The 27,810-nt window shown below is 39.3% G+C and overlaps 2 protein-coding genes across 2 annotated transcripts; one reads left to right on the top strand and one right to left on the bottom strand.

The window, feature by feature from the left end:
• Positions 1-76: 76 nt before the first annotated feature.
• Positions 77-14,024, bottom strand: kcnj14 (potassium inwardly rectifying channel subfamily J member 14). The gene is made up of 6 exons (XM_040029881.1): positions 13,878-14,024; positions 6,627-6,735; positions 5,600-6,483; positions 3,270-5,067; positions 2,023-2,340; positions 77-974 (listed from the first exon to the last, which is right to left on the bottom strand). The coding sequence occupies exons 4-6, from the start codon at positions 4,329-4,331 to the stop codon at positions 744-746; spliced, it is 1,611 nt and encodes a 536-aa protein (XP_039885815.1). The 5' UTR covers positions 4,332-5,067; positions 5,600-6,483; positions 6,627-6,735; positions 13,878-14,024; the 3' UTR covers positions 77-743.
• An 11,356-nt stretch (positions 14,025-25,380) lies between these two features.
• LOC120733182 (urotensin-2 receptor) lies at positions 25,381-27,767 on the top strand. The gene has a single exon (XM_040031257.1). The coding sequence runs from the start codon at positions 25,839-25,841 to the stop codon at positions 26,976-26,978; it is 1,140 nt and encodes a 379-aa protein (XP_039887191.1). The 5' UTR covers positions 25,381-25,838; the 3' UTR covers positions 26,979-27,767.
• Positions 27,768-27,810: the final 43 nt, after the last annotated feature.

Below are 27,810 nucleotides of genomic sequence, written 5' to 3'. Positions count from 1 at the left end.
ACAATCATGCTATTCCACTCAACACAAAATGTTAAAATCAAGAAAATTTTACAATCAGTGAACATCTTTTTCTTTGCATCACACATGGAAAAAAGCCAAAAAACAAACAACACAGAGAAAATACATCTACATGGAACAAACATCTCAAAACCGCTGCTAGTTTAAAGCTGTTTCTCCATGTTACTGTTGCTCTGCTTTGGCTTATCTCAAATACATTCTCAGTCCCTGATGCCAAAAAGTGCATAATCCATACTTACCATAAGAAAATAAAAGAACAAAAGAACAAAAGTGATAAGTGAGCATCTTAGTGGAATACATTCCTCAGAAGCTAAAACATTACCTCCAACAGAGGTCAAAATCTTCCCATCATAAAAATTGAGGGTCAATTGCATGTGGTAGCCACCATGGGGCGCTGTTGCATACCCTTGTCAGTCAGGTATTAGAGTCAGACTGTGTGCTGTGGTAGTGATGGGCCAGATGTGAGACTTAGCAGTTTTCAATGATTTTGAAAGATTGCCAGGACCAATTAGACAACTAGGTCAGTGTACTAAACCCAACTCACCAAAAGAGTAACACCAAACTTGCTAATGTTCGCACTAAATATTTCTTCCTCTTCTGTAAATAGCGTTTCTTCCTATCCTTTATTGTACACTGGTTTATTCAAGGCTCTCTCTACTATTCTGTCTCCCATCATCATATCAGTTCATTCTCTGAAGTCGGTTTCCTGTCTTTTTCCCTTCCGTTCAGTTGTAGTGGAGATGTTCTGCCAGGGATTGCCTCCGGGTTGGTGGGGAGGCAAACTCAAGGTTTTGACCCAGCTCACCGTCGGGTGAGGCAAGCTGCAGAGCTACTTCGTTCTCATAACAGAATGACGACCGTGAACTCTGAATGTACTTCTGCTCGGCCAGATCTTTAGCACTGCAGGAAGGTGTGTTCGGGATTTCATAGGTCCGATGGAAAAATGAGTAATCCACCTGGAAAAAAGCATAGAACAGTGACTTTTAGTTAAATGCTCAAAAGGCTCAAAATGACAATACAACCCTGCTGATGTTTAGTTGAAGAATGTTTATTGTTGAATAGAAGATGCTGCTTCTGAGTGTTTCCTTATTCACCTGCATGTTTGATTTGGCATATTTTTGTATGCTGATGCCTTTCAAGATCCAATCCTAAAATGACTTTTGTTCTCTCCCAGGAGCAAAACAATACATATGTTATGTAATGTACAATTAGGGCTGATAGAATTTTACTTTTGCTGATGCTTAATTTTAAAATCTGTGTAATGCTAAATTTCTGATGCTTTCTGGCTGATGAAGTCTGGCTGTTCTGGATTGCATCATCTCTTGGTTGTTTCTGTGCACAGTCGGGATTCTCGGTCTGCATTTTCACGTGCTTTGTCAGATATGTTGTCAAGCCTTTGGCCAAATATCTAGCTTCTACTTTGCAGACAGCAAGGAAACACACGTTAACACCAAACAACACGTCAACACATGCCAACTATTGAGAGTGAAAATATAACTTCTTGACTTTTATGAACACATTACCATGGTGGTGGTATTTCCCTGCATGTAGCTATGCTTGTTAATGTAAACATGCTGAAAGTAGCAAGTGTAAACACGAAAGTATGCAATCTGAGATATAACAGCAGAATTGAGGGAAGAGAATGACTCATAGCCTTTTCAATTAATGGTAACACAAAATGTTGCAGATTGACTAACTATTACCCAATCAGCAGCTCAGACAGGATTAAGTTGATTATCAAAGACTATCAAAGTTTTAAACATCAACTCCACTCTTTTTTTGGCACCACTGAGGCTTTGCTACTAAATGATAAATGGAGAAACACACTGAATTATATTTAGTTTTCTCAGCTTCACTCCTATTTTATCAAAAAACCTGGTAAAATATATATGACGTCAAGGCTATGCATCAGTGATGACTTAAAATGGTCTTAGATTTAAAGACTGGAAGTTGTGTCAGGATTAAATGGAAAAAAGAGTTTTCTGTCTGTACTTCTGTTTTCACCTGGTAGCCATCTTTCCTCTCAAAGAGCACTGGTTCAAAGCGGTGTCCCCAGAGGATTTCAGTAGCCAGATAGGAGCTGCGGCACTGCGTGGTCATGGCTGTGGCCTCCACCATGCCTTCAAGTATGACCACCACCTCCAGGTCAGAGTCGTTCTCCAGCGTTTTTTGGTCCATCTCAAAGAAAGGCGACTCTTCATTGATTTCATGGACAATTGTTACAGGCGAGACCAAGAAGATGCGGTCAGTGCCGGTGTCAAACCCCACGTTGATGTCCACGTTGTCCAGTGGGAGGTACTCTCCCTCTGGTGTCACCCTTGACTGGGAGCAGGTTTGAAATGTAAAAGTCATTATTTGGTCCATATCACATCCCACATTATATATTTCAGTTCATTAAGGCTTTTGAGGAAATATTAAAAAGAAAACAGAAAGATTTTTATTATTGGAACAAAGGTTAATTAATTACATCGTGATATCACCTTGAAGGTAACACTTGACATTTTCTAAAGGTAATCTGATGAAAGCATTGTAAATTAATAATCTTACCCTGACCGAATTGTCTAGCATTTGGTTATTATATTCAGCTGAATCTCACTATGCACTTCTTTAGTCACCTTGCCAATCCATAGGCTTATCACTCACCCAACCTTGCTTTTGAACAATATCCAGTTTTAGCATTCACAATTGTATTCCCTTCATCCTCAAACTTAATCCCATCTGCCCTGCCTAAACTTTGATATGGTCATGCTATTAAAAGAGATCAAATTCTCCACACTGCAGCCAAAATGCGCTACAGATTTTGATCCTACAGAAAATCCTGAGGGAACACACATGCAAACTACAGATATAAGGACAAACATTAGGGTAAACTTCAGTAGTCATAGAAAACAATCACAGAACCCACAGTGATACAGTATACAAGAGGAAATGAGATGACGAAGGACAATGGTCCTTAGTTAAAGAATTGTGGGCAAGTTAATCCATGGTAAATCTTCCTAACCCCTGAGGGAAAATAAAACAAGCTCTCATTAACTACGGTCCACAGAATACGGGCCAGATGGTCTCAGCCCTCTCTCTTTCTCTTTTTTTCCCTCCACTGCTCTATCACAGTAGCAACCTCTGTTATTTGGTGCATTCCTGACTTTGACTCCGTTACAATCACTAGATAACTTCTTTGACCTTTTTCATGTCAGGGTTGTTTTCTGGCCTCTTTTTTCATCAGTATGATTATTTGTATTTTTTCCACTTACCTTTAGTAGTTGTGCTCTGACGTGTGCTTCTACCAGGTGGCTTTTGCGTAGGTTTCCGACCCTCCACATCATACAGAGTTTTCCATCTCTCAACGCCACAACAGCAGTGTCGGAGAACACCAGGGTCTCGTTGCGCTTCTTGGGCTTGGCAATCTTTGCCATGACTGCCCCGATGATGAAGGCGTCAATTATGCAGCCCACAATGCACTGCAAAACGACCGCCACCACCGCCAGGGGACATTCTTCGGTCACACTTCTGAAGCCATAACCGATGGATGTCTGCGTCTCCAAGGAGAACAGAAAGGCTGCCATGAAGCTGTTCACCTGGAAGAAGCATGGCTCCTCAACCACTGCCTCTCTATCAGACTCTCCTCCAGAGCCAGCATCTCCTGATCCCGGAGATGAACTTGAGCTGGGGGTAAGCCGAATGGAGAGGTCTCCATGTGCGGAGGCAATGAGCCAGAAGGCAAATCCAAAGAGCAGCCAGGAGAGAACGAAGGAGAGAGTGAAGATGACCAGCATCCATCGCCAGCGGATGTCCACGCAAGTGGTAAAGAGGTCACTGAGGTACCGCTGGCCCCTCTCGCTCATGTTGACAAAGGTGACGTTGCAGCGTCCGTCCTTGCCCACAAAGCGTTGTCGGGGCCGGCGGGTTGAGCGCCTATTGCGCCGGCGGCTGGTAGTGGAGGGGGAAGAGAGTGAATCCTGATCTGATGAAGAACGGCCTTCCCCTCTCCCTCCTACACTACTGCCTCTTCCACTCTTGGGCCCTGAACACATTCTTCCTCCTCTCAACCCACCTTCTCCTCCTGCATCTCCTCCAGCTGACTCTCCAATGGCACCATGCCTCCGGGCATTGTTGGTGTTGCTTTGAAGAGGCAGAGCTTTGCCATTGAGGGCATGGGTCGGAGAGGGGCTGGTTGGGGTCCCTGACCCCGCTGGGCTCCCCCCTCCGCCAGATGTATCTGCAGCACTCTGTGCTAGCCTCATGACCTCCTCCTCCTCCACTGGCCCATCCACCACAGCACTGAAGCGTCGTTTTACACGTGCTGCCCCCATCATCTGCTATGAGTTCTCTGTATTTATAAGTGTGCCTTGTTTATCGATGTAATGAATAAGCACCTTGATACCGTCACTGAAATTATGTGTGGTGTTAATGTCACAGTCAGTCTCTTCTAATACAGAGATAATTGTAGGTCCATGGCGCCCAATGGTAACCAGAGGATAACACCCTCCAAGGCCATTGGTCAATCACTTTCTTCAGTGTCCCTTCCACAACTTTTTATTCTGTTACTCCGTACAGTCAGTCCTTTCAGTAATGGATTCCCAGCAAGCTAATGGGCTTTCTTGTAGTGTGAGTTCAGTAACAACCAATGACCTTAAATCACAGTCACTTTAGTGAAAGGAGGTGAGCTGAAAAGAACGACTTCAATAGCAGCCCAAAGAGTCCAACTCTGTGATCTGCAAAATTTCATTTGACAAGGAGTGGTAGAGCTGGGCTAACTTTGACATACATCAGAAAAACATGCAGGATTGGTTCTATATAGTTGAAAACACTAAAAGGATAGTCTTGAGGTTTTTTGCTCGAGCAGGACTCATTTGATAAACACTTCAAAAAATATAAGCTGATAATGCAATGGAGCAAGACAATGGGATAGAAATGTGATGATATACAACGTACACAGAGAACACAAAGCCAAATTCAGGTCAAACAGTGTGATAACTTCCAACATGCAGTTGAAACAAGAAAGAAACATGCCAATTCTTACGATCAAACTTCTCTCCACTTTCACAACCACTTGAGAAGGGCATGAGGAAAAAGACAATACAAAACCATCAAATCTCTACTGTTATTATTTATCATTCATAATTCATTGCCAAGATATCTTGATTCAGCTGGCTTAAGCTATTGTCATCACTTTTTTTCACAGATAAAGGAAATACAACTTTTGTTCCCAACACCAGGGACCCAACTGAAAAAAAAAAACATGATTTGTTTGCCATTTCTTTTCCAATCATGTCACTGCCTTTACAATTTCACATGTTCTTTTTAAGTGTCTGCAAAACTGTTTAATGGCCATTGTCAGATTCTCAAAGAAGTATTTTGTGCACTGCCTCTTGGATAATATTGGCCAATAACTACATTTACAGCCACAACAAAGATATACCTCAACACAGCTCAGCGTTAGGGCTGAGAAATCACCTACGCCTGACAACAGATTAGAAAAAATGAAGAAAACAACAGAGGATGATTATTTTGACTATCTCTAAACTTACTTAGCTTTACGTGGAAGATTTATAAAGAGTCAAAAGTTGAGAACAGCAATCACCTGATTTGATCTGTTTTCTGCAGAGGTCAAGCTCCAGAGTTCACAGGTCAGGTGTATGTCTAAGCAGGAGGCTGTAACAGTTTTTGTGCCTTGTAGACTCTTACTTGTCATCCCTGTTTGAACCAGATCACGAAGGCTATTTGAGCATCAAAGAGGTTCCTCAAATAAAAAGTTATTTGCAGATATTAAAAAAAAGGAAAAAAAACAAAAACAAAAAACATCAGCATGCTAGAGAATCTTTAAAGTGAACCACAAGTTATCAACTAATGAGCATGCAAAAGTATACAAAATCATCAATATATCGAAATGATTACTAAAGGCTTAAGTTAAGCAAGAAAAACATGCAAATACATCTGATAATGAAAAGGATGTGCTTGTAATATTATCATTTACCTTGCCCAATCATTCCCAGAGACCCTTACAACTGAATCCTGACAAAGTGTAAAAATCATGCAACCCATAATCATTTAGTAACCAGTGAACAAAATCAGTTACTCAACCATAACCGTGCACTGCTGAAGGTACAGAGAGAACAGCAAAGCAAGAAGCAGGAGCTGTTGCTATAACTTTCCAAATACAGAGCAAGTCATTGCATCCAACCAGTAAAAGCAGGGTAAACAAAAAGTCTACAACAAATGAAAATGGGGGAAGAGATCCCTCCTGAAGTGAGAAGTAACATAGGGGTTCATCTTTGCTTGAGTGTTGGCCTCCTTTTTTGACACATGTTCAGTGAGAGCACTGAGCTTTGTTGATCTCAGGGAAGGGAAGAGTCACAGAAGAAGGAAATGAAAGAGTCTGCTTCTTATTCCGTTTCCTTTATTGAGGTTTCGGTGACTGTTCTGTATCCCTTTATGTTTGGATCATCACGCCTAACCCACTGCAGACTTAAAAAAGAAATTAGAACAAACAGAAAGGAGAATATAAATGTGAAGGAAGTATCAGCACTAGTTTAAATTATCATGTTGCCAAGTCAAAAGGCAATGAGAAGCTAAACTGCTAAAATTTTGTTTGTCAATCAGACACTTACCTTTGTTAGTGTATCCCTCTGGTTTATCAAATGCAGTTCATTGGTTGCTTTTTTGTGGATAGTGTTAAGATGAAAAATCAGACCTTCTTGTAGCTTGACCCAGATGTACCTATCAGAGAAAAAGAGAAGAGAAACAAAGAGAAAAATGCATGTTTACATCCGCATGTTATGCAGTAATATTTGCAGCGACCATTAAAATGTATCCACCATTAAAAAATGTAAAAAACACAACACAAGAAGTAGCTCACTTATTTATTTTTACAGAGGCAACTGAGAGGCCTATCTGCTAATCATCTGAAGTCTTGCAAATAGCTACTTGTGTTATAGAAAGAAATGGTAGAATATACTAAGTAATTGCATCTAACAAATGTCAACCCACTGGAAATTCTCAGCATAACTTTAAACTATGACTTGAATTTTCTAATTAGCCAATCACATGGTAGTAACTGAATGCTTTTAGGCTTGTGGACAGGACTGAGATGAGCTGCTGATGTTCAAACCGAGTATCAGAACGGGGAAGAAAGGTGATTTAAGTGACTTTGAATGTGACGTGGTTGTTGGTGTCAGATCGGCTGGTGAGCATTTCAGAAACTGCTGATTTGCTGGAATTTTCCAGTCATCTCAAAGATTTACAGAAAATGTCCAGAAAAAGAGAAACTAACCAGCGAGCAGCATTTCTCTGGGTGAAAATTCACTGTTAATACCCGAGGTCAGAGAAGAATAGCCAGACTTAAAATAACTAAATAACCACTTGTTATGACCACAGTATGCAGAAGAGCATGCACAGCACGTCAAATCTTGAAGCAGATTGGGTATAGTGGCAGAGGACCAAACTGGATGCTGTCAGCTAAGAACAGGAAACTGAGGCTACAGTTCATATACCCTCACCAAAATCAGGCAACTTCCATTTGCAAGATTGGAAAAATGCTGCCTGCTCTGGTGAGTCTTAATTTCTGCTGCGATATTCAGATGGTAGGGTCACAAGTTAGCATAAACAACATGAAACCATGCATCTATCTTGCCTTATGTCAGCAACTCAGGTTGCTTGGTGATGTAAATGGTGTGAGGGATATTTTCCTGGCACACTTGGAACCAAATGAGAACCATTTAATTGCCACAGTCTAGATTGGTCTGGTTGCTGATCATAAGCATCACTTTATTGACACAGTGTAACCATCTTCTTATTCACATCATTAATAAGCGGCCATCAAATCTGCAGCAACTGTGTGATGCTGACATGTCCATATGAAGCTAAATCTCTAATAATGTTTCTAGCATCTTGTTGAATTTATGCCACGAAGAATTAAAGCAGATCTGAAGGCAAAAGGGATCCAACTCAGAATTAGCAAGGTGTAACTAATGAAGTGGCAGATGAGTCTATATTAGTATGCAAAAATCTGTGCATAAGCAATTAAAAATAAGTCAGTACCATTGATGGAGCTCTGATACCATGATTTACTCTTGTGATGCTTGAATATAAAGAGCAGTGGCTCCAGTTTAATAGGGTGAGCTATACTGCAGAATGTGACATTTATTTAAAAAAGCAGGAATAAAGAAAGAAGTCATTAAGTTCATAATAACACTTAATTCATCAATGTTCAGCAATGATATTATTGTTTTTGTAACCTACTGGTAACAGCACCTGAAGATGAAAATACAGATCAAATAGACAAGACGAAGTTCGCATAGCTAGTTTACTGTAATTGTTAGACATCTATCTGCAGTCTTGAAAAACTCACTATAAGCTACATGTAGTCCACTTTCAGAATTAATGCAGGAGAAGTAATCACTCCTGCAGCACAATCATCCCCACTGAGAAATATTCACCTCATTTCCAACACGATGCCAGCTACAACAAAAATTATAAATGCACATTAGCATTTATGTTAAAAGGTAATAATCTGGTGCAATACAGAAAACTTCCACTGAAAGTACAAAGGAACAACAGAGGGACGCAAAATATACTAATATGACAGTATGTGTCAGTATGAGTATCATCCTGCTTTGAGAGCTGCATCCAAATGCGTCTTTATGCTCCTGGCACATCCTCATGTAGAAACTGATGTATAACATGTGACTGCAACACTGTGGAAATTGTTCGAACGCCAGACTGAAATCAAAATGAACCCTAAAGTCTTTTATGGTCAAATTTTACACCAAACTGCACACTAACATTATGATAATGTGATTTATGATTTACATGTTTATGCTGCCCAGTGTTTACTTAATAAAGAAATAACCCAGTAGGCAGTCCTGACCTTCATACTTCTACTGTAACTCGTGCCAACCAAAGAACAAGTTCTCACATCGGCTATCTCTGGGCTGACTTGTCATTTGATGACTCGCAACAGCCACTGGAGTAGGCGATGAGAGAGGCGTGCATGTGGCTGATATGAGAGTGTATGTATCGTTGTGTTGCCTAACCTTATCGTGTTGAGGTGCCAAATATCTCAAATGATTCCTCATACAAGAGCATTCATGGAGGGCTATGTGGGAAAATTACATGCGTGAAGTTGTTGCTTCCAGAGAAGCATCTCATCTGCAGCCCTGCCTTATATGATGAAAGCTGGGCAACGTGATCAGACTAATCATGTCTGTCAGTCCTTTGACCAAACAAATCCAAAAAGCCATTCGGTGCAGACATCAGTGAAGAAGAACATAAAAAATAAAAAACTGTGTAACTGTACAAAACTGTTATCCTATTGGGTAGACATGGAGTATGGAAAGAAAACTGGGAATGTCTTTGAAAATGGACCCTTCATCTCTACTTCCAGGATATCAAAAATTGTTAAAACCTGCTCGAATGGGTGTTATGATGTCCTTCCATATACTGTAAAGAAAAACATTTTTATGTCTTGGAAAGTCTTTCCGCTGGTATATTTGACTTGCTTGTTGTATTCAAGGGAAAAGTTTTTGCTTTGCTAACTCTTGAGTCATTTCGGTGGTTTGAAATCTCATCAGCGACTGCAAACCTTTGGTGCCTGTTTACAACAAGGTCACTGCTGATCACATCTGTCACTGCTTGGTTTGATTCATACAGACCTGGTGTTGTGTTGTGCTGAGCCATTTGTTGTAACAATAAATACAATATAGATATTTTTTTTTAATTCTCCTGTGATATTAACTTTTTTAATTAAGCAAACAAAGAGAAACCTTACAGAAATACCAGCATATGTAACTGTAGCATCAAAATGATAACCCAACAACTTTCGTAATAATGTCCTTTATAATCAAGGGAGTGTTAGACTGTGTTAATAATGACATTTTGAGCATATCCACAGGTTGTTAGTGCTTGGAATAGCTTTGATCTCAACATTAACCCACTGACTTGACAGAACAGGTGCTTTAATGATTGCATTTATCGTTCCCGTGCAGGACCACACTAATCCACTCTCACCACCTACTTTTCTGTGCTTTCTTTCACACCGGGTCTCTCATGATTTATTTTGCCTCTCTCTGGCACCTCCCCTGTCCCCGTTCTATCCAGATTATCTTGGCATATTAAAGTGTTATGTGGCCAGATTAGATTTGCAAAGGATATGATTCGACTGTCATTGAAAGATGTATTGAATAAACTTCACGTTGCAGTACCATCAGTATTTTTGCCTCTTCTGGTACACGGCTGAGCCGCCCTATTTCCTTTTTTCTTCAAGAAAACAATGAGTCAGAAATTTTCGCATCCCATCTTTGGTCTTTAAGGTATTTAGGTTTTATCACCATTGTGAATACAACATACAACACAGAACCTAAGCGAGCCTCTACATTGTGAAGCCACAGTAATATAGAGGGACATCAATAAGTCATATTGATCAATGGAGGTCAGAAACCAGGACACGGATTGGGTCTTTGTCCCTCTCTCGCAGCATCCCTTGGCTCATTGTCAAGCCATTTTCTCTCCATGTCTTTTATTTAGGCTTAATTTATATATGAAACCTCAGAATGCAAGGCAGATTTTAATCATGTTCTATATGCACAAAGAAATTTCTCCAGAAAATCTATAAGCAAAGCCTGAAAATATAAGTAGGTAAATGCACAACACTGCTGTGACCTTTTTTCAAGATCTAATCAATAATTTATATTACAATAGCTACAGCTGGCAGGTGTTCACATTACCAAACAGTAACAGTTACATCAGAATATTAAGTAATATTATAATTGAGAAAGAACTGGGATTAAACCTGGATTTATAATGAGGGGGTGCCCTGTGGTCATAAGTGGTCATCAGCAACAGCAAAGGGAAAATTCAGCATGTACAAGAATTATTCATACAGATATCTTTGCAGTTTCTTGTTATTTGTGTTATTTAAATGCAGTTATTTCTATGACAAAAACGTCTTTGAGAGAATGGAAATTCCTTCTCTGCAGAAAAAAAACCCCTACAGAAATGCTATTTTGGAATAAAAAAAGGTCATCTATGGGGAGATTTTTAGTAAAAATGATTTGACAGACTGTATATAAAATACAACTGTCTGCTTTGAATGTGTGCGTGCAAAACAAACAGCTACTGATAGGACAAGTCTGTTAGTATATATTTGTGCCAAAGATGCAAGAGAAAGAGAGAAGCAAAATATATGAATTAGTTAACATGGCTTTAATACATGATGCTATAACTTTGCATTAACTAGCCGTGAATTTATTATGATATTAAACTGAAATTAAATAAGCTTGCTCCACAGTTCAGCTTTAACTTGAGCTTTTTCAAGTAAACATCTCCTTAAAAACAAATGGGTCAAATGCATTTCAGCGGAATAAGGGGAGCATAGAGAACATTGGAAAGGTGGTGTTACTGTGTTGTTTGATTCATGTTTACACTGATGGAGAAAGACGTGAGGCTGAACATTTCCTAATGATCCCCAAGAATAACCGTGCTCTGAATATACACTATGGGACCCCAGCCCATATTAACCTTTAAGTAAGATCACTGCTTGACTCATAGTAAACAGTTTTAACAGGGGACATAGGAGTTCATACTTTTTCCTGAATCCTACCTTACCTGCAGTGCAGCCAGACTGCTAACCTTTCAGCTGGAGCTAATGCATTTTTAAATGTATGTCAGGAGAAAAAGACCCTTAAAATTTGGAACATTGTTTTCCAGTAAAACAGATGTTTTACTGTGCACAGCTAGGGTGAAGTAGTTACCAATTTTCTGCCAGCCAATGTGCACACACCCTCCTACAGCAGCATCTGATCATAAGCACAAGCATGTGGTCATCCTGGCATTCAGCCTTATTCCATCTAATTGAAAATTTACTGCTTCCGGTCCTCGCTCAGCTGTTCGCTGTGACAGAGGTCATTGTGTGATGACAACCAAATGTTAATCTCGGAGTTAAGACAGCGCATAAAGCAATGTGGTGGTTAAAACGCAACACAGCACTTTTCTAATTAAGAAAATACTCAGAAGGCTGAAAAGCATGCAGACAGGACCGATAATGTTAGAACCAACATCAGTATGTTCACACTGCTTCTAATCCCCCATTTTATCTTATACATATTATATTAAAACAAAAAAATGACTGCCCCATACTGGAGAGAAATCTAAAAGTGGTGTTGTACCCTGCCACCGCTAATACACATGACCCCACACGTGCAGACATACCCCGGCATCCAATGAATATGCAGAGCTTTAACTGATCTGTTCAAAGCACAAACAACGGTTCAGTGAGGCCATATGCAGTAAAGGCGACACTATACTACAGTCAACGTGTAGGCTACATACATTATATGAATGAAGAGTCAAACTGCAGCTTAAAATCGTTATTGTTTATTCTTATAAACTAAAAATAATCCTCTTCAGCTATCGGATAATGTGCAACACCATCTCCTACCTCCATCTCCTCCAACCGACAATCATAACATGCACCACAGCAACATGCCAGTGCTAGTTCAATTTCAAGAACCTCTAAGACTAATACAACGATTAACAACAGGAGAGTAAAATTACAGGATACTTTTAGATAAGACAACAAACAACGATAATATTGTGACATAAAGGCAGAAAACAGGAAGAGAAGCTTCATCAAAAATGTCAGAAATAGCATCAAATACATATTTTAATATTTTTAGTGAATCATCCTGCTGACATTAATTCTTCCATCTCCTCTGAAAACCTAAAAAGTAGTTATTTTTGATAACTGGTGATATGCTGTAATCTACAAAAGGAATCAAAACGTAACATCTGTAAACAGGTGTGTGTGTGTGTGTGTGTGTGTGTGTGTGTGTGTGTGTGTGTGTGTGTGTGTGTGTGTGTGTGTGTGTGTGTGTGTGTGTGTGTGAAATTACCAACAAGGAGGTTCTACCTACTAAATATACCGTCAAGCTGCATTATGTGAGGTGAGCACAGGGTTGGAGCTTGACCCATGATGGGGAGAAATACTGAGCCACATTAACATCTGATTGTTTCCTTTTTCTCTCCCCTGTAACTTTCATTTCTCCCAACTTTATGGATGTTGCTGACGTATCTATCCGTCAATATCTTTTCACTATAAGAAACAAAATGCCAACTTTCAGTGCTATTTATGCACTGATCAGTTGTCTTAGTTTCCTTTACAGTCACCTAAAGGTCTTTAATGCTGTTTAAAAATGTAATCGGCTGGGTGAAGAAAATGTTATCTCATAATCCCTTACTTTGGTCCAACCTGCGGTCCGACCACGTGCCACCCTCAAAAATCCTGATCCATGCCATGTCACTTTAACGTTGCTGTACCTACCAGTGCTGCCAGAAAATAAACTTGGTTGGAAATGATGGAGGCTGCATGTGTTTCACATTTGTACTCGTTTGTTGTTAAGTATTGCCTCATTTCAAAGCCTTAAAAAAATACAGATGTGTTTCCTATCAGGTTATGACTCACAAAGGCAGAAAAGGATTAAAGTTTGGGTGCTCAAGGCAAACTTATCTCTCTGACATTGTTCGTTTTTCTTAAAAAACAAAACAAAACATTGGCTTCTTTATTTATTCCTCCAGTAATCCTCCAGTTCTGCACATTGTGAATTAAGGTGAAAATACATTTAAATTCGAGATTTGACTATAAAACATCACACAGTGGTTTAAACCTGACACAGATATTTAAAGGTGCAGAAATGTGAGGGTTTTCAGAGTATTACAGTACGAAATAATATAAATATCGACAACTAAAATTACAGGCTGTTTGTAATCATAATTAGTGTTTGCGAACTTCCTTCAAGAAAAATTTAAGGAAAAGAAAAATTTAAGGAAAAGAAAAATTTCACAAGTGAAATTCAATCAGCACTTACCCTCTGCTGACAGCGTCCTCCCATGAAACCAGCGCCACGTCAGTTTTGTGCTTCGGGTTGTTTCCTTATTAAACCAGCAGCTGTTTGGTTATTTTTTTTTAATGATTAATAGCCGCTGCGCGAGCTGACCCGTGCTGGCGCTCTGTCCGCGAGCCCTCAGGTCGCTGTTGTGCGCGTCCACCCTGCCGTGCTGTGCGCTCCCAACTAGACACGAGCACGCGCCTCGCCGGAATGCCAGAGTGACCTTGTCACACCAGCCTCAGAATTACAGTTTATATGGGTAATATCCCAACATATAGAACCCAAACACCGATTATTTTTTACATTCAAGTTATTTTTAGTGTTTTTATTATTACACGAATAGCTAGTTAAACAAGGAAGTTATTATTATTATTATTATTTTTAAATAATAAACTCAGTTAGCTCATTTAACCTTATAAGGAGGCCAAGAAGTGATCCATGCCATAAGTTGCTGCTCTGCTGTAGCCAATGGGATCCTGATAAAATAAAATAAAAATAAAACAATCTATTTGTAATCCCTCTTTTTGGCTTTTTGTGTGTAGGAGACTTGTATTTTAAGTTAAATTTACAATAATTTAAGTAGAAAATGTGATCATTATTAGATTATTACAAAGAACAAAGTATTATTTTTTATGATTATACTGATTATTTTTATGTTATATATATTTTTTACATTTTGGCTTGCATTAAAAGTGTCTTCTGTCTTTAATTTTAAACATTACAAAAAAAAATCAAAAATAAATATCTGAAAGTAAATTGTAGGGACAGACAGAGAGCATCAGACAGTGACTATGTAACCGGAGTATTGAGTTAACTAGTTTGTGTGCGTCCGTGCATGTGTGTGAGTGTGTGCGTTTGCCTTTACTAATCTGATTTAATCTCAGTTAAGGAGGCCAAGAAGTGACCCATGTCATAAACTCAGTCATTCTATGGAAACGGGGATCAGATTTTGGGGCAACAGCCAGAACAATCGATTGCATCCAACCAACGTGAGCCCATACACCTTTGGATGTTTTAAACCTAATGGTGTTCATTTATCTGCCTCACACGGCCACTGCTGAAGCTGTCTCGACAAGTATATGCAGTGGAAAATCAAAATGTCCTGACAAGTGAAAATGTTTAGTCAATGTATTATACATGTTGTATGTACAAAGTGTGTCTACAGAGCGTGTCTTTTTAAAAATAGGATAAGCGCTGGTGTAAAAACACTGTTGTAACTGTAATTGACCCATGGAAAACTCTCTGGGAGGAGGGGGGCAGAGTCACGCAGAAAGAGGGTGACGTGGGACGGCATGGTGATGTCAGGCTTTGCAAACTATCAGAAAAACACGAGTTTTAGAAAGAAACTGCAGGTTTTTATTAAGACAACAGAACATTGGTTTCAAAATTAATTTAAAGACATTTCTTTGCAATTTGGTGCCTTTTTAATGTGGTTCCTGGGTCCTTGCCCTTTTGGCCTTTGTGTTTAAAAGGCACAGACATCTGCTAATTCAAATAATCTTTGATGGTTATGGGTGTTAAAATGACATCATAACCATCTCGCCCTTCTCTCTGCTCTGTCCTCTTTCCATATAAACAATATTTTTAAAAGCCTGAAAATAGATAAATACATGTCAAACGGTCTTCTGGATCTTTTTGTCTTGTGTTATGATGCTGGTAAATTGTTGCAGCTGTTGTGGCTTAAAACAAACAGCAAGGAGAAATATGTACATCTGGAACAAAACCTTGCCTTTTACTTGTTTGGCAAGTAATGGTGCATTAAACCACCAGCAGTGCTCATTTCTGACTGCTAAACAGTGAGCCAACATTTCCACTGTTTAGCTTCAAATATGGCTTAGCTTCAGACACAGATATTTATTGTACAACAGTGATTTGAAAAGGTGATGGGGTGCTTGCTTGACTTTGGTTTTTACAGTTTGGAGGGAAATGTCTGCAGCAGGCTTGCAGTGTGAGAAGGAGAGCGACCACATATCTGAGGCTCAGGCAAATACTGCTTTAGCATGCTGGTTTGTTCCCACTGAAGGGTTGCATAATTAGCCTGTTATATTATTATTGGATGGATGCATGGCGTTGCAGTACTGAATCTAAGCCACCAGTGGGCAGATTAAAACAATTTTTGCATCCATCAACCAACCTGCACTTTAAATGACTTAAAAGCTTTATACCCTAAACTGGTTTTTAGCTAATCAGACTACAGGGCTGCTAATTGACCAGGGGCAACACACACCTGGTTTCTGAGAGTGTAATTACAGGGGAAGATTTCAAATGAGCAGCTGTGCAGACACTAAAAGAGAAAAGCTTCACACCTTAGGTGTTTTATGACTTGAAAGAAGCTAGACAGACAGAAAATATCCCTACTTACACTTTTGTTTTCACAGGAATGCTTTTAAAGTTACGTGTTATTGTCTGTAACATGTGGATTGTTATTGAGAGTTTTCTCTGTAACACCTACAACATCTCATATGATGGCATTACTAAACAATCCCGCTTGCAAAGCAACAGTCCAATTCCCGGCTGGCTGCTATGATAACGTTCCACATGTGCCTGTGAAAGGCTGATCTGATTTCTGCAGATGGAGGAGCAAACTCCGGCTCAGTGTCATGTAACAACAAGTTCCAGATTTTGTTATGGTTGCAAAATGTCCAAATCTAATGCTCTGTGACTCCAGGGTTAGGCGAATACTTATTCAGTGTGCGGTGTCTGCCCTCTGCAAACTTAATTCAGAGGTTGACACAGAAGACCGATCTTCTGGACTCTCTGACAGTAGACAGATCCTTTCCTGTCAGTAATACTGTATATAACTATACAGCTAACAGACCTAAAAGGGGATCACTTTTTCTGGTGCTGCAAGTAATGATAACCCATATTATTTTTAATATTATTGCTCAGACTATTCGCAACAAGCTTTTAAAATGCTTAATGTACAACTATCAGTCTAAAGCCAAAAGATATTCAGCTTGTCGTCATTAAAAACTACGAAAAAATATTTATTGTGATTTTTGAATATTATAAAATGTATTAAAAATTAAGTATTTAAAATATGTTTCTGCACTTCACAGTTAATTTCAGCTCTATTTTGTATCATTTAAACAATCAAGTGTTGCTTAACCTCCTAGGACCTCCCGTCCACATATGTGGACATGACATTTTGGGTTGTCTAGACCAAAATATTTAATTTTGTTCTACAAGGGCCTGATATCTACTTACGAGGACGTTATGCTGCCACTGTTCTATCAAAATTTAAAAGGAATGTCCTCATATGTGGATCCCCTTTTTTTATTAAAAAACAAAAACAAAATTTAGGTAAAAAAAAAAAAAAGAAAAATCTGGTAATTCTTTGTTTTTACATTCATCAGGTCCCAATCAACCCAAATAGCAAAGAAAAATTAAAAATGCATGCCATGAAAGAGTTCAGGAGAGGTTAAATCTTCTTGTGGACACAGAACAAAAGAAATGTGACTGAAAGTAAGTGTAGGAATCTTACATACCCTGTATGTAAGATTAAAAAACATCTAGTTTGAATTAGTTTGTTTAATTTTATTTTTTCTTTAACAATATATATATGATTCACATTAAATTATGAGCACCAAAATCCAGCATGTACAGTGGGGCAAAAAAGTATTTAGTCAGCCACCGATTGTGCAAGTTCCCCCACTTAAAATGATGACAGAGGTCAGTAATTTGCACCAGAGGTACACTTCAACTGTGAGAGACAGAATGTGAAAACAAAATCCATGAATTCACATGGTAGGATTTGTAAAGAATTTATCCGTAAATTAGGGTGGAAAATAAGTATTTGGTCACCTCAAACAAGGAAAATCTCTGGCTCTCACAGACCTGTAACGTCTTCTGTAAGAAGCTTTTCTGTCCCCCACTCGTTACCTGTATGAATGGCACCTGTTTGAACTCATCATCTGTATAAAAGACACCTGTCCACAGCCTCAAACAGTCAGACTCCAAACTCCGCCATGGCCAAGACCAAAGAGCTTTCGAAGGACACCAGGAAAAGTATTGTAGACCTGCACCAGACTGGGAAGAGTGAATCTACAATAGGCAAGCAGCTTGGTGTGAAAAAATCAACTGTGGGAGCAATCATCAGAAAATGGAAGACATACAAGACCACTGATAATCTCCCTCGATCTGGGGCTCCACGCAAGATCTCATCCCGTGGGGTCAAAATGATCATGAGAACGGTGAGCAAAGATCCCAGAACCACACGGGGGGACCTGGTGACTGACCTGCAGAGAGCTGGGACCAAAGTAACAAAGGTCACCATCAGTAACACACTACAACGGCAGGGAATCAAATCCCGCAGTGCCAGACGTGTTCCGCTGCTGAAGCCAGTGCATGTCCAGGCCCGTCTGAAGTTTGCCAGAGAGCACATGGATGATACAGCAGAGGATTGGGAGAATGTCATGTGGTCAGATGAAACCAAAGTAGAACTTTTTGGTATAAACTCAACTCGTCGTGTTTGGAGGAAGACGAATACTGAGTTGCATCCCAAGAACACCATACCTACTGTGAAGCATGGGGGTGGAAACATCATGCTATGGGGCTGTTTTTCTGCCAAGGGGACAGGACGACTGATCCGTGTTAAGGACAAAATGAATGGGGCCATGTATCGTGAGATTTTGAGCCAAAACCTCCTTCCATCAGTGAGAACTTTGAAGATGAAACGAGGCTGGGTATTCCAACATGACAATGATCCAAAACACACCGCCCAGGCAACAAAGGAGTGGCTCCGTAAGAAGCATTTGAAAGTCCTGGAGTGGCCTAGCCAGTCTCCAGACCTCAACCCCATAGAAAATCTGTGGCGGGAGTTGAAAGTCCGTGTTGCTCGGCGACAGCCCCAAAACATCACTGCTCTCGAGAAGATCTGCATGGAGGAATGGGCCAAAATACCAGCTACTGTGTGTGCAAACCTGGTAAAGACCTATAGTAAACGTTTGACCTCTGTTATTGCCAACAAAGGTTATGTTACAAAGTATTGAGTTGTATTTTTGTTATTGACCAAATACTTATTTTCCACCCTGATTTACGAATAAATTCTTTACAAATCCTACCATGTGGATTCATGGATTTCTTTTTCACATTCTGTCTCTCACAGTTGAAGTGTACCTCTGGTGCAAATTACTGACCTCTGTCATCATTTTAAGTGGGGGAACTTGCACAATCGGTGGCTGACTAAATACTTTTTTGCCCCACTGTAAATGTGCCTGATTTGGAAATAATTTCATCTGCAGGCATCTAAGCACATATGAGATCCAGAAGACATAACTAAATATTAAACATCAAACACTGAAGAACATTTATGAAAACTCACACAAAAAGACATTAACATAATTTTTTAACTAAGAACAGACAGTAAAAACAGAGTTAGGGTGACATCACCTCAGATCACGAGTATCCAGTTTGCTGCTGTATAGGTCTGGGGAAGGAGTTAAGAGATTTTGTGCTCCTTAATTGTGAGGGTATAGTATTCCAGGTATAATACTCAATAGGACCAAATGCACAAAAGCACTGCTTCTGAAAAAGGACTGTCTAGAAAATTCTCTAGTAGATTTATTTTGATTTTGTTCGATCAGTTCATTAAGACGGGGGAGAAACTGGGACTGTTGAAGGCCACAAATAAAACATCTGCAAATGTAATTTTTCCACTTTAAGGGTAAATAAAAGTGTTTGTGTTTTATTTTTAAGCTGCGACACCATGAGTGCAATAGGATGAAGACATGAATGTGTCAACATGAATAAGTGCTTTAAGAATAGTATTAAAACAATGACATACAGATGTAATAATGGAATTAATTAACAAGCTTAATGATGTTTGCATTGAATGCTATTTTAGCCTCCTAGGACCTGACGTCCACATATGTGGACATCACATTTTGGGTTGTCTAGACCAAAATACTAAATTTTTCTCTACAAGGGCCTGATATCCACTTACGAGGACGTTATACTGCCACTGTTCTGTCGAAACTTAAAACCAGTGTCCTCATATGTGGATCTCATTTTTCTCAGAAACAAAAATCCGGTAAAAAAAATCGAATTCTTTGTTTTTACATTCATCAGATCCCAATCAGCCCAAATAGCAAAAAGAAATTAAAAATGCATGCCATGAAAGAGTTTGGGTCTCAGGAGGTTAATAGGAAATTTAAAACATTAAGTATACGTCAAGTAAAAATATAAATTTGAAACTGACATGTTAATTAAACTCTTCAAATTCAAATTCTACTTGACAAATGCTGAAGTTATTCTGTAATTTTACAAAATGAAGTCATTAATACAAAGAGTAGCCCTGCATAATCTACAAAATCTGATGTATTTATTTATGTATTTAATTAATAAAAGTAGATGAGTAGGGAATTGTACGTTAAAAAGCGTATATCTGAGCTCTGTGCTCTCACAGAGGTTTGTATTGAGGGAACAGGAGAAATTTGATGTGTAACTGCAAAGCAGACAGGCTTTGGAGGGGGGGGGGGGGGGGTGCGTAGTGGGGATCAATAACTCATCACAAGTTGTGAATCAGCCCAGTCCAACAACCATTTGTCATGAACGCAAATGTCCGCCCATTTAATCAAGGCTACGATGTGAGGACTCTCACCGGCAGGCAATTTGTTAGTCAGTTTGCTCAGAAATGGTTTGGCTAATTAATGAAATGACTGAGGAAAGCAAGGACAGCCAGGAAAAGGTTAGGGAGCTGTTTGTGTTTACGTGGAGGGTATTTGTCATTTTTTGTGACTAGGTCCTGATTGGATAGGGTTGCAACGCTTACAATTGGGCGTACTGTAAAGATAAAGAATAATACTGACTAATAAAAAAGTAAATCAAGATTTCTTTTGTTTTAAAAATCCTGCAGTCAACAACACCCCAGGGACTGTGTGCTCTAATGATATCTCAGCCCTCCAGAAACCTGGGAGTGTTATAGGTGGTGGCGAATGTTTCTCTTTGACAGCCACACAATTAGTTTAATGCACTATATCAGGCAAGTGCAGTGGATAGACTCCCATATGCAATCCATTCACTGTCAGCTATGATCTGTACCTGCCCTAAAGTTTTTTTTTATCCATTGATAAGACAGTTATTAAATTACTTTATTTATTGAGATAGTGTTATCACATTGAGCTAAATCATTTAATACATTAATGTATGAGCAGAGAAATAATTTTCATCAAGCTTTTACAAGTGATTTAGCATTTTAGTCGAAACATTCCCATCACAGTTTACCAAATACTGTCAGTCAAACAAGCTAATGTTATATATGGTGATTAATTGACAAAAACAAACAAAAGACTGTATGTGATCTTGTCAAACAGATAAATATAATTTATTTAAATGAAAAAAGTCACTTTATAAATTAATCTATAGTTATAGAGTCAGATTTAGAAAATAACAGTCATTATTTAACTCTTTAACATATAAAAGAAAATGTTTCTACAATTACACAATACAAAACCAGCATAGCTCTGCCCTTTGTATACAGCTTTAGTGACAAAAAAAAAAGGGTTAGGTTAGCTCTGGGCTTTAGATCTTATCTGCATACTCGATATTAAAGAGACTAAATACAAGATCTTTAGGTCAAAGTATAGGAAAAAACACACTCATAGCTCAGGTAAATGTAATTAGAAATTATATAATGTGTCTGGGCAGACATGTGTTCTGACAAAGACAAATAAACAGCGCAGCACTCAGACTCTCTCAGTCTGCTTCTCCCTGCTCCATGTTAAATATGAGTAACATCTGCACCCAAACGCCTGGTTTCACTGTTCATACTCATCTGACAACTCAACTCAACTTTCTACACTGCTGTACATCTGATACGAGCAGGCCAGCTGATGCCCCTTTAATAAAACTTTCTTGCCACTTTGGCACTCATTTCTATCCACTCAACTTATATACCTGTCCATCTCCTTGTATGAGGGAGCCTGGTCTTCACATGCCTCTATGGCCCTCTCCCCCCAATCCCCTATTTTGGCATGTCTGTGCCAGGTATTTGTTCAAATTCCTCACACCCCGTGGGGATAGGTATGTCCCCCCCTTCCCCCTTTCGTCTTTACTGCCTGTCTCTGTCTATCTTATGTATGTCCTCACATGTATGAAGCAGCCAACATGGAGTCCCCTCCACCAGCACGAGCCACACAGCATACACATTTTACTGGGCAGTCCCAACTAAATCACTACCAAGCTGCTTAACCTCTTGAAGCTGGCAAACCACAGCTGTAGGCTCGACAACTGCCAAGCCAAAAACAACTCAGCGGATAACATGCAACTACAAGTTCTGAAAGACCCGTTTATTCAGTGAGTCTGGACCAGTTCAACTTTGTTCTGACATGGAAAAATGTTGATACAGGCAAGTATAGTGGGTAATTAATTTCCTCTATAATTTAAACACCAAATCATCATAAAAATCCCTCGTGGGGGTGTGAGACGTTGGAACACGAGCTGTGTGGTATTGACTTTGGGTGTAAGTTGAAGTGCATTAGTTATTGCAGTGTGTCACAAAATGACAACAAATACCACTGCTGTGTCAGTCTGTCTCGCTGCAATTCCCACAGAGAATTTTAACTCAATTTTAAGGGTCTTTTTTATATATATGATTACATTTTCCACGTATGAAGCAGAAGTCAAGATTTATTCACAAAGCGAGCCACGTTGAAGACCATTTGGCCTATAAAATAGTGCATGTCGTGTTTAGTGCTTGTTGAGTCCATTTTTTGTGTGTATGTGTGGACAGGAAAGCATTTTGATTTGAGTGCCACTGACATCACTTTCTTTATCGAGGGTTTATAAAACAAATACAGAAAAGACGTTGGCCAATGAAGTAATAACAGGAATAACATTTACACTTGCATCCGTTTTAAAGTTTTGCTTTTTCCCTACATTTATTTTGCCTTTTTATATAAATGTCCTTACTAAAGTGTTTTCCCGAACATAAAGAAACCTGCTTCTTTATGATATTAAATATTCAGGTTTCATGGCTCTTTAGTGGTAGGTTAGGTTTTTAAATTTTATGCAGCAGCTGTTATAACTGTGAATTACAGACCATGTGATTATTTCCCAAAATATGATGTTAGGGCACCATTTATGGTCAGACTCTTAACTCTCATGGAAAGACCTTTCAGTGAGTTCACAGTGAGATTTATGCTTGGTTTAAAGGTATTGAAACTATTAGAGAGTCATGAAATTTACGGTAACCCCCCCCCCCCCCAAACCCAGCTATAAAATATAGACACTAATAATACCTTTGTTTTAAATTCTTACATCCTTACTCAGCACTGCTGAGTGGAGGCACACTCAGGATACCGTCAGTCATAATTCGAAGCTTTTGAAAGCATTACTATTTACTGTTAACTACTGAGTGATTAAAATAAGTCACTGCTCTATTTTCTTATTGTTATGCTTCTAATGAGGGAAAAATTAAACTTCTAATTCAGTCTGCGGGGTCTCCCTGGACCAGGACAATTCTGTATTAATATTCAGTATGTAGGGTAACCCCCTCCCTTCACTTAGCGTCCCATCCCACCCCTTTTTTCCACTCACACACACTCGGTTGGGTCAGACACATCAGTGGCTGAGCTGTGGACAGACAGTGAGACAGGCAGCGGAGATCAGCTCACAGGCTTTGGATGAAGATTATCACCACATAACTGCATTTAATCAGCCGAAAACTTCAATTTATGGCTGAAGAGGTCAGAGGGGATTTCAAGACAACACATGAGAAGAGGGAGCTTTCAAAATGGGAACTGAGTTTTTTCACCAAGTAAAGGAATATTATTTTACAGTGTCTGGGACTAAACTGATCTAAAGTAAGTTTCTAAAAGAAATCTCAGTAATTATTCTGATTAATACTATACTGATGGCAGCTTCTCTGCTTTCAAAAGCATTTCAGAAACCAAAAAGTTTTTGCTTTAGAGAAATGACATACAGTAGCCTTATTTATTTATTTAAAAAAAAGAGTTACTACATGATGTTTTCCCCCAAATTCAGGGCTCCTCAAAGTTTTCTTTGAGGCCTTGATTAAATATTTTAAGTGCCATAAATTAAATGCTGACAGCGCAGTCTTTAAACACACTGAAACCACACTGTTTGAATTATTTTGTTTGTGGGTAAATTTGTGGGCAAATTGAGAATTAAAGCATTTAAAATTTCGGAAAATTTCCTGATCTGTGAGGCCCTGTCATTAATATCGCTGTTATTTAAAGGGAGCAAGTAACCTGTGGAGCCACGCAGCACCGCAGGGGTTCAGCCGCTCCTCCAGAGTTCAACAGTAGCTCTTAACCCCGGTGCCGCCCGGGTCACCGCGAGTCACGCAGCCCGTTTCTGTCAGGCTCCCCACGTCTGCTTTGATGTCACTGCTGATTACGTTGCTCCAGAAAATCGCCAGTCAAACCAGCTCATAGTTTTGAATTGTCTGATAATGTATTTCTGTCCTTTAAAATAAAACTAGTACGTATTCCATATTCATAACACACAATAGAAAAGATGCAATCATTTAGAGCTGAGTCTGCTGATTTAAGCCGTCTCTAAATTATTGACCAACTGCTGACCTTGAGAAAGAACGAGAGGTTTCAGTCTAGATTCATTGTCTTCATTTGGAGACCTCCTGCTCTGAAAATCCAATTATTTTACTAAAACCACAACAGTATCACTCAGCTATGTGTGAACCTACACTGTAAAAAAAAAATCCTAATATATTAAAATATAAGTATTTTACTGTGTATTTTACAGTTTTGTACTGTTCTTCTAGAATATCATTAAATTCACATAAATAGACTGTGATTTCACATTTCAAATGTAAATTAACGTAAAATCACTGTAATGTAATAAAACATAATTTTCTTGTTTTTAAATGTATTTGTCTGTACATATGCATATTTAGATTGTTAAAATACATTCACAAATGTATCATGATTTCACAAATATTTGTCCGTTATTTGAAAGGTTAAACTGTTAAACTCAAATGTAATGCTATGGAAAAATATATAAAATAATTCTTACAAACTTTTTTTACATCAAATAATTATTATTATTATTGTTGTTTAGGGCGATCGTGGCTCAAGAGTTGGCAGTTCGCCTTGTAATCAGAAGGTTGCCAATTCGAGCCCCGGCTTGGACACTCTCGGTCGTTGTGTCCTTGGGCAAGACACTTCACCTACTGGTGATGGCCAGAGGGGAATTATAAAGTGGAATTGTAAAGCGCTTTGAGGGTCTCAAAAAGCACAATATGAATGCAATCCATTATTATTTAAGTTAACTGTATATTTCTGTACATTTAAGTATTATTATTCATATTGCCGCATTCATTGACCTTGTTTATAGGTAATTTCATTGTTTAATCACATTAAATTGTTCCTAATTTAATGTTTAAAAGCACTTGAAAAAGGCAAAATCCCATGTAAAATTAGGGCAACAAATTGTATTTAAGTTATTTTCTGTTATTTTACGGTATTATTTTGGCGCCCCAGCTGCCGGAATATTACTGTTTTTTTAAGATGTTTTTTCTAACAGTGTATAAAACTATAAAATCAGTGCCAACCAGAGAGGGTTCTGCTTTAGCTGACACTTTCATTTCTGCATGTTTATATGACTTTATTTATTGGTTGTTATGATTTAAATATGCATAAATCAAACTGAGGCACCCTCAAAAATCGAAATACAAGCTATGTTTTTCTTAACACACATAGAGAAAATAAAATCTCCTAAAACCAGAGAGTGACCAGAGGGTAAAAATAAGAGGATATATATATAATATACTGAAAAATCTAACTGATACTGTTTTGCTCTCCTCTCCACCTGTTTCTATCTTTTTCCCTAACCCCATCCATTTCCCTTCTGCCTCTGCTAGAACTGCGTTTTTACTCAGCTGATATTTCACTGACTTTATTCCGTCTAAAGCTTTTTTCTCCTTTTTAAAAAACAAAACAAAACAAAAAACATCACATTATGGACCTTTCAGGCTCTTTGCCACCACCCTCTACCTACACCTCCCCTTTTATCTCCAATTTCTCTGTGCCTTCCTCCTCTCCTTCCATCTCTCCATCACCCAGTTTGGCATCCACAGTTCTCTTCTGCTCCTTCCTCTCTCTCCTCTCCTTGCTGGGCATCACAGGAAACCTCTACACTTTGGTCCTCCTTCTGAGGCGCAGGAGAAGAAGCAGGAGAAGATGTGGAGCATTACCAGCCTGCTGCCTGACAAGACTACCTTTACCATCATGCCTTGCCAACTCCAACTCTCCTACCTCCTCTACCTCCTCTACCTCCTCCTCCTCTCTTCACCTCCAGGTGCTGAGTCTTGCTCTAGCTGACCTGTTGTACCTTTTCACCGCACCTTTCATCGTGTATGACAGCCTGGCATCTGGCTGGGCCTTTGGCGAGCTTGGATGCCGCCTCCTGCTGAGCCTGGATCTCCTCACCATGCACGCCTCCATCTTTACTCTCACCGCCATGAGTTTGGACCGTTACAGGGCTGTTGCTGACCCACTACACACTTCATCCTCCAACTCCTCCAAGTTGCTGCGTGTAGGCCTCGCCTGGGGGCTAGCGGTGGCTCTCAGCCTGCCCATGATGATCACACTGCATCTGGAAGATGGGGATGACCAGGAGGGCCAGCTGTGCGTCCCAGCATGGGATGAGGAGAGCTCCAAAGCCTATCTGAGTGTGCTTTTCTGCACTAGCATTCTCGGTCCCGGGCTGGCCATCGGAGCACTTTATGCAACACTGGGTCGCCTTTACTGGGTGTCACAGACACGACCAGCCTGGGCCACTGACAACAACAATGCTTGTCCTCCTCGTGCTCCCAAACCCAAAGTCCTGCTCCTCATCCTGGGGATTGTCCTGGCCTTTTGGGCCTGCTTTCTTCCCTTCTGGATCTGGCAGCTGCTGCCTCTCTACAAGCCTGACATGCTGCGGACAGTCCCAGTGGGCACACAGGTGACAGTGAATCGTATCCTCACAGGTCTGACTTACGGAAACTCTTGTGTGAATCCATTCTTTTACACACTGTTGACTGGAAAACGAAAAAGCAACCGACAGCTGCTGACATCAGCAAATCAGCTGTGCCGCAAAAGCAGCTCTCTGGAGTAGTGTCACTATAATAATAGAGCATAATGTGAGTGTGTGCATGTATATGTGCACATACAGGTACTGTATATGGATGCTTTATAATAGACACCAAAGATCATTCACTTCATCTTAGCCTGCAACCCAGGGAAGTAGAATAAAATTACCCAAATGATAGCACTTTGCAAAAATGCTTTGTAAAAAGGACAATGTTTCCTATTAGGAGATTAACTTTTTTTAGTTTTGAGTTTGAGTCTTTGAGTCTTTAAGATGTGTCACCTAAAGTTGTAACTGCAAAATATTCCACTGTCACTTTGATAATGAATTATTATTATTATTATCATAATTTAATTTGGTTTTTAAAATGTTCTTTTAACTTTGGGAAATGTATGCAGTGTCACTAATGATACTACAGCAACATGTGTACACGCGTCATCTTGTTTAACCCCAGAACAAAACCGTCAGCTTTATTTAGTAAACAGAGTGCAGTAATCATTAGGAGACTGGGGTTTATACCACATGCTGCATATGCACAAGCATTTCCAGTAAAGCCCTGAAGCTCTTCTCCTTATTTTCAGAACAATCAAAGGAAACGCTTGTTTTTTAACAATAGGTTGTGTCTGCGCGGGACCTCGCTGGGACATTTTTCTGAGTTATTGTTTGTGGACATAATGAATTATGTATTAGTGGGTCAGAAGTCTTTTTGTTTTTTGTTTTTTCCCCCCAATCTCTGACATTTCTTCTTTTTTTTTTGAGAATTTGTTTTAAAAATTATATCTTGACCTGCATGTTGGGTTTGAAAATGTGCTTATTATGAACCATGTGATGCTTTGCATGCTCTCTACTGGTGTTGACT

This window comes from Simochromis diagramma, unplaced genomic scaffold, assembly GCF_900408965.1.
Source record: "Simochromis diagramma unplaced genomic scaffold, fSimDia1.1 OVJJ01000361.1, whole genome shotgun sequence".
NCBI classification, from domain to species: domain Eukaryota; kingdom Metazoa; phylum Chordata; class Actinopteri; order Cichliformes; family Cichlidae; genus Simochromis; species Simochromis diagramma.
The sequence above is the reverse complement of the archived record's forward strand: the minus strand, read 5'-3'. Positions and strand labels throughout refer to the sequence as shown.

Coding starts and splice junctions, on each gene's coding strand:
- kcnj14 (XM_040029881.1), bottom strand. CDS start 4,331: ATGATGGGGGCAGCACGTGTAAAACGACGCTTCAGTGCTGTGGTGGAT. Junction 2,341..3,269: donor TCAGAGCACAACTACTAAAG/GTAAGTGGAAAA, acceptor ACCTGCTCCCAG/TCAAGGGTGACACCAGAGGG. Junction 975..2,022: donor AGAGGAAAGATGGCTACCAG/GTGAAAACAGAA, acceptor GCTTTTTTCCAG/GTGGATTACTCATTTTTCCA.
- LOC120733182 (XM_040031257.1), top strand. CDS start 25,839: ATGGACCTTTCAGGCTCTTTGCCACCACCCTCTACCTACACCTCCCCT.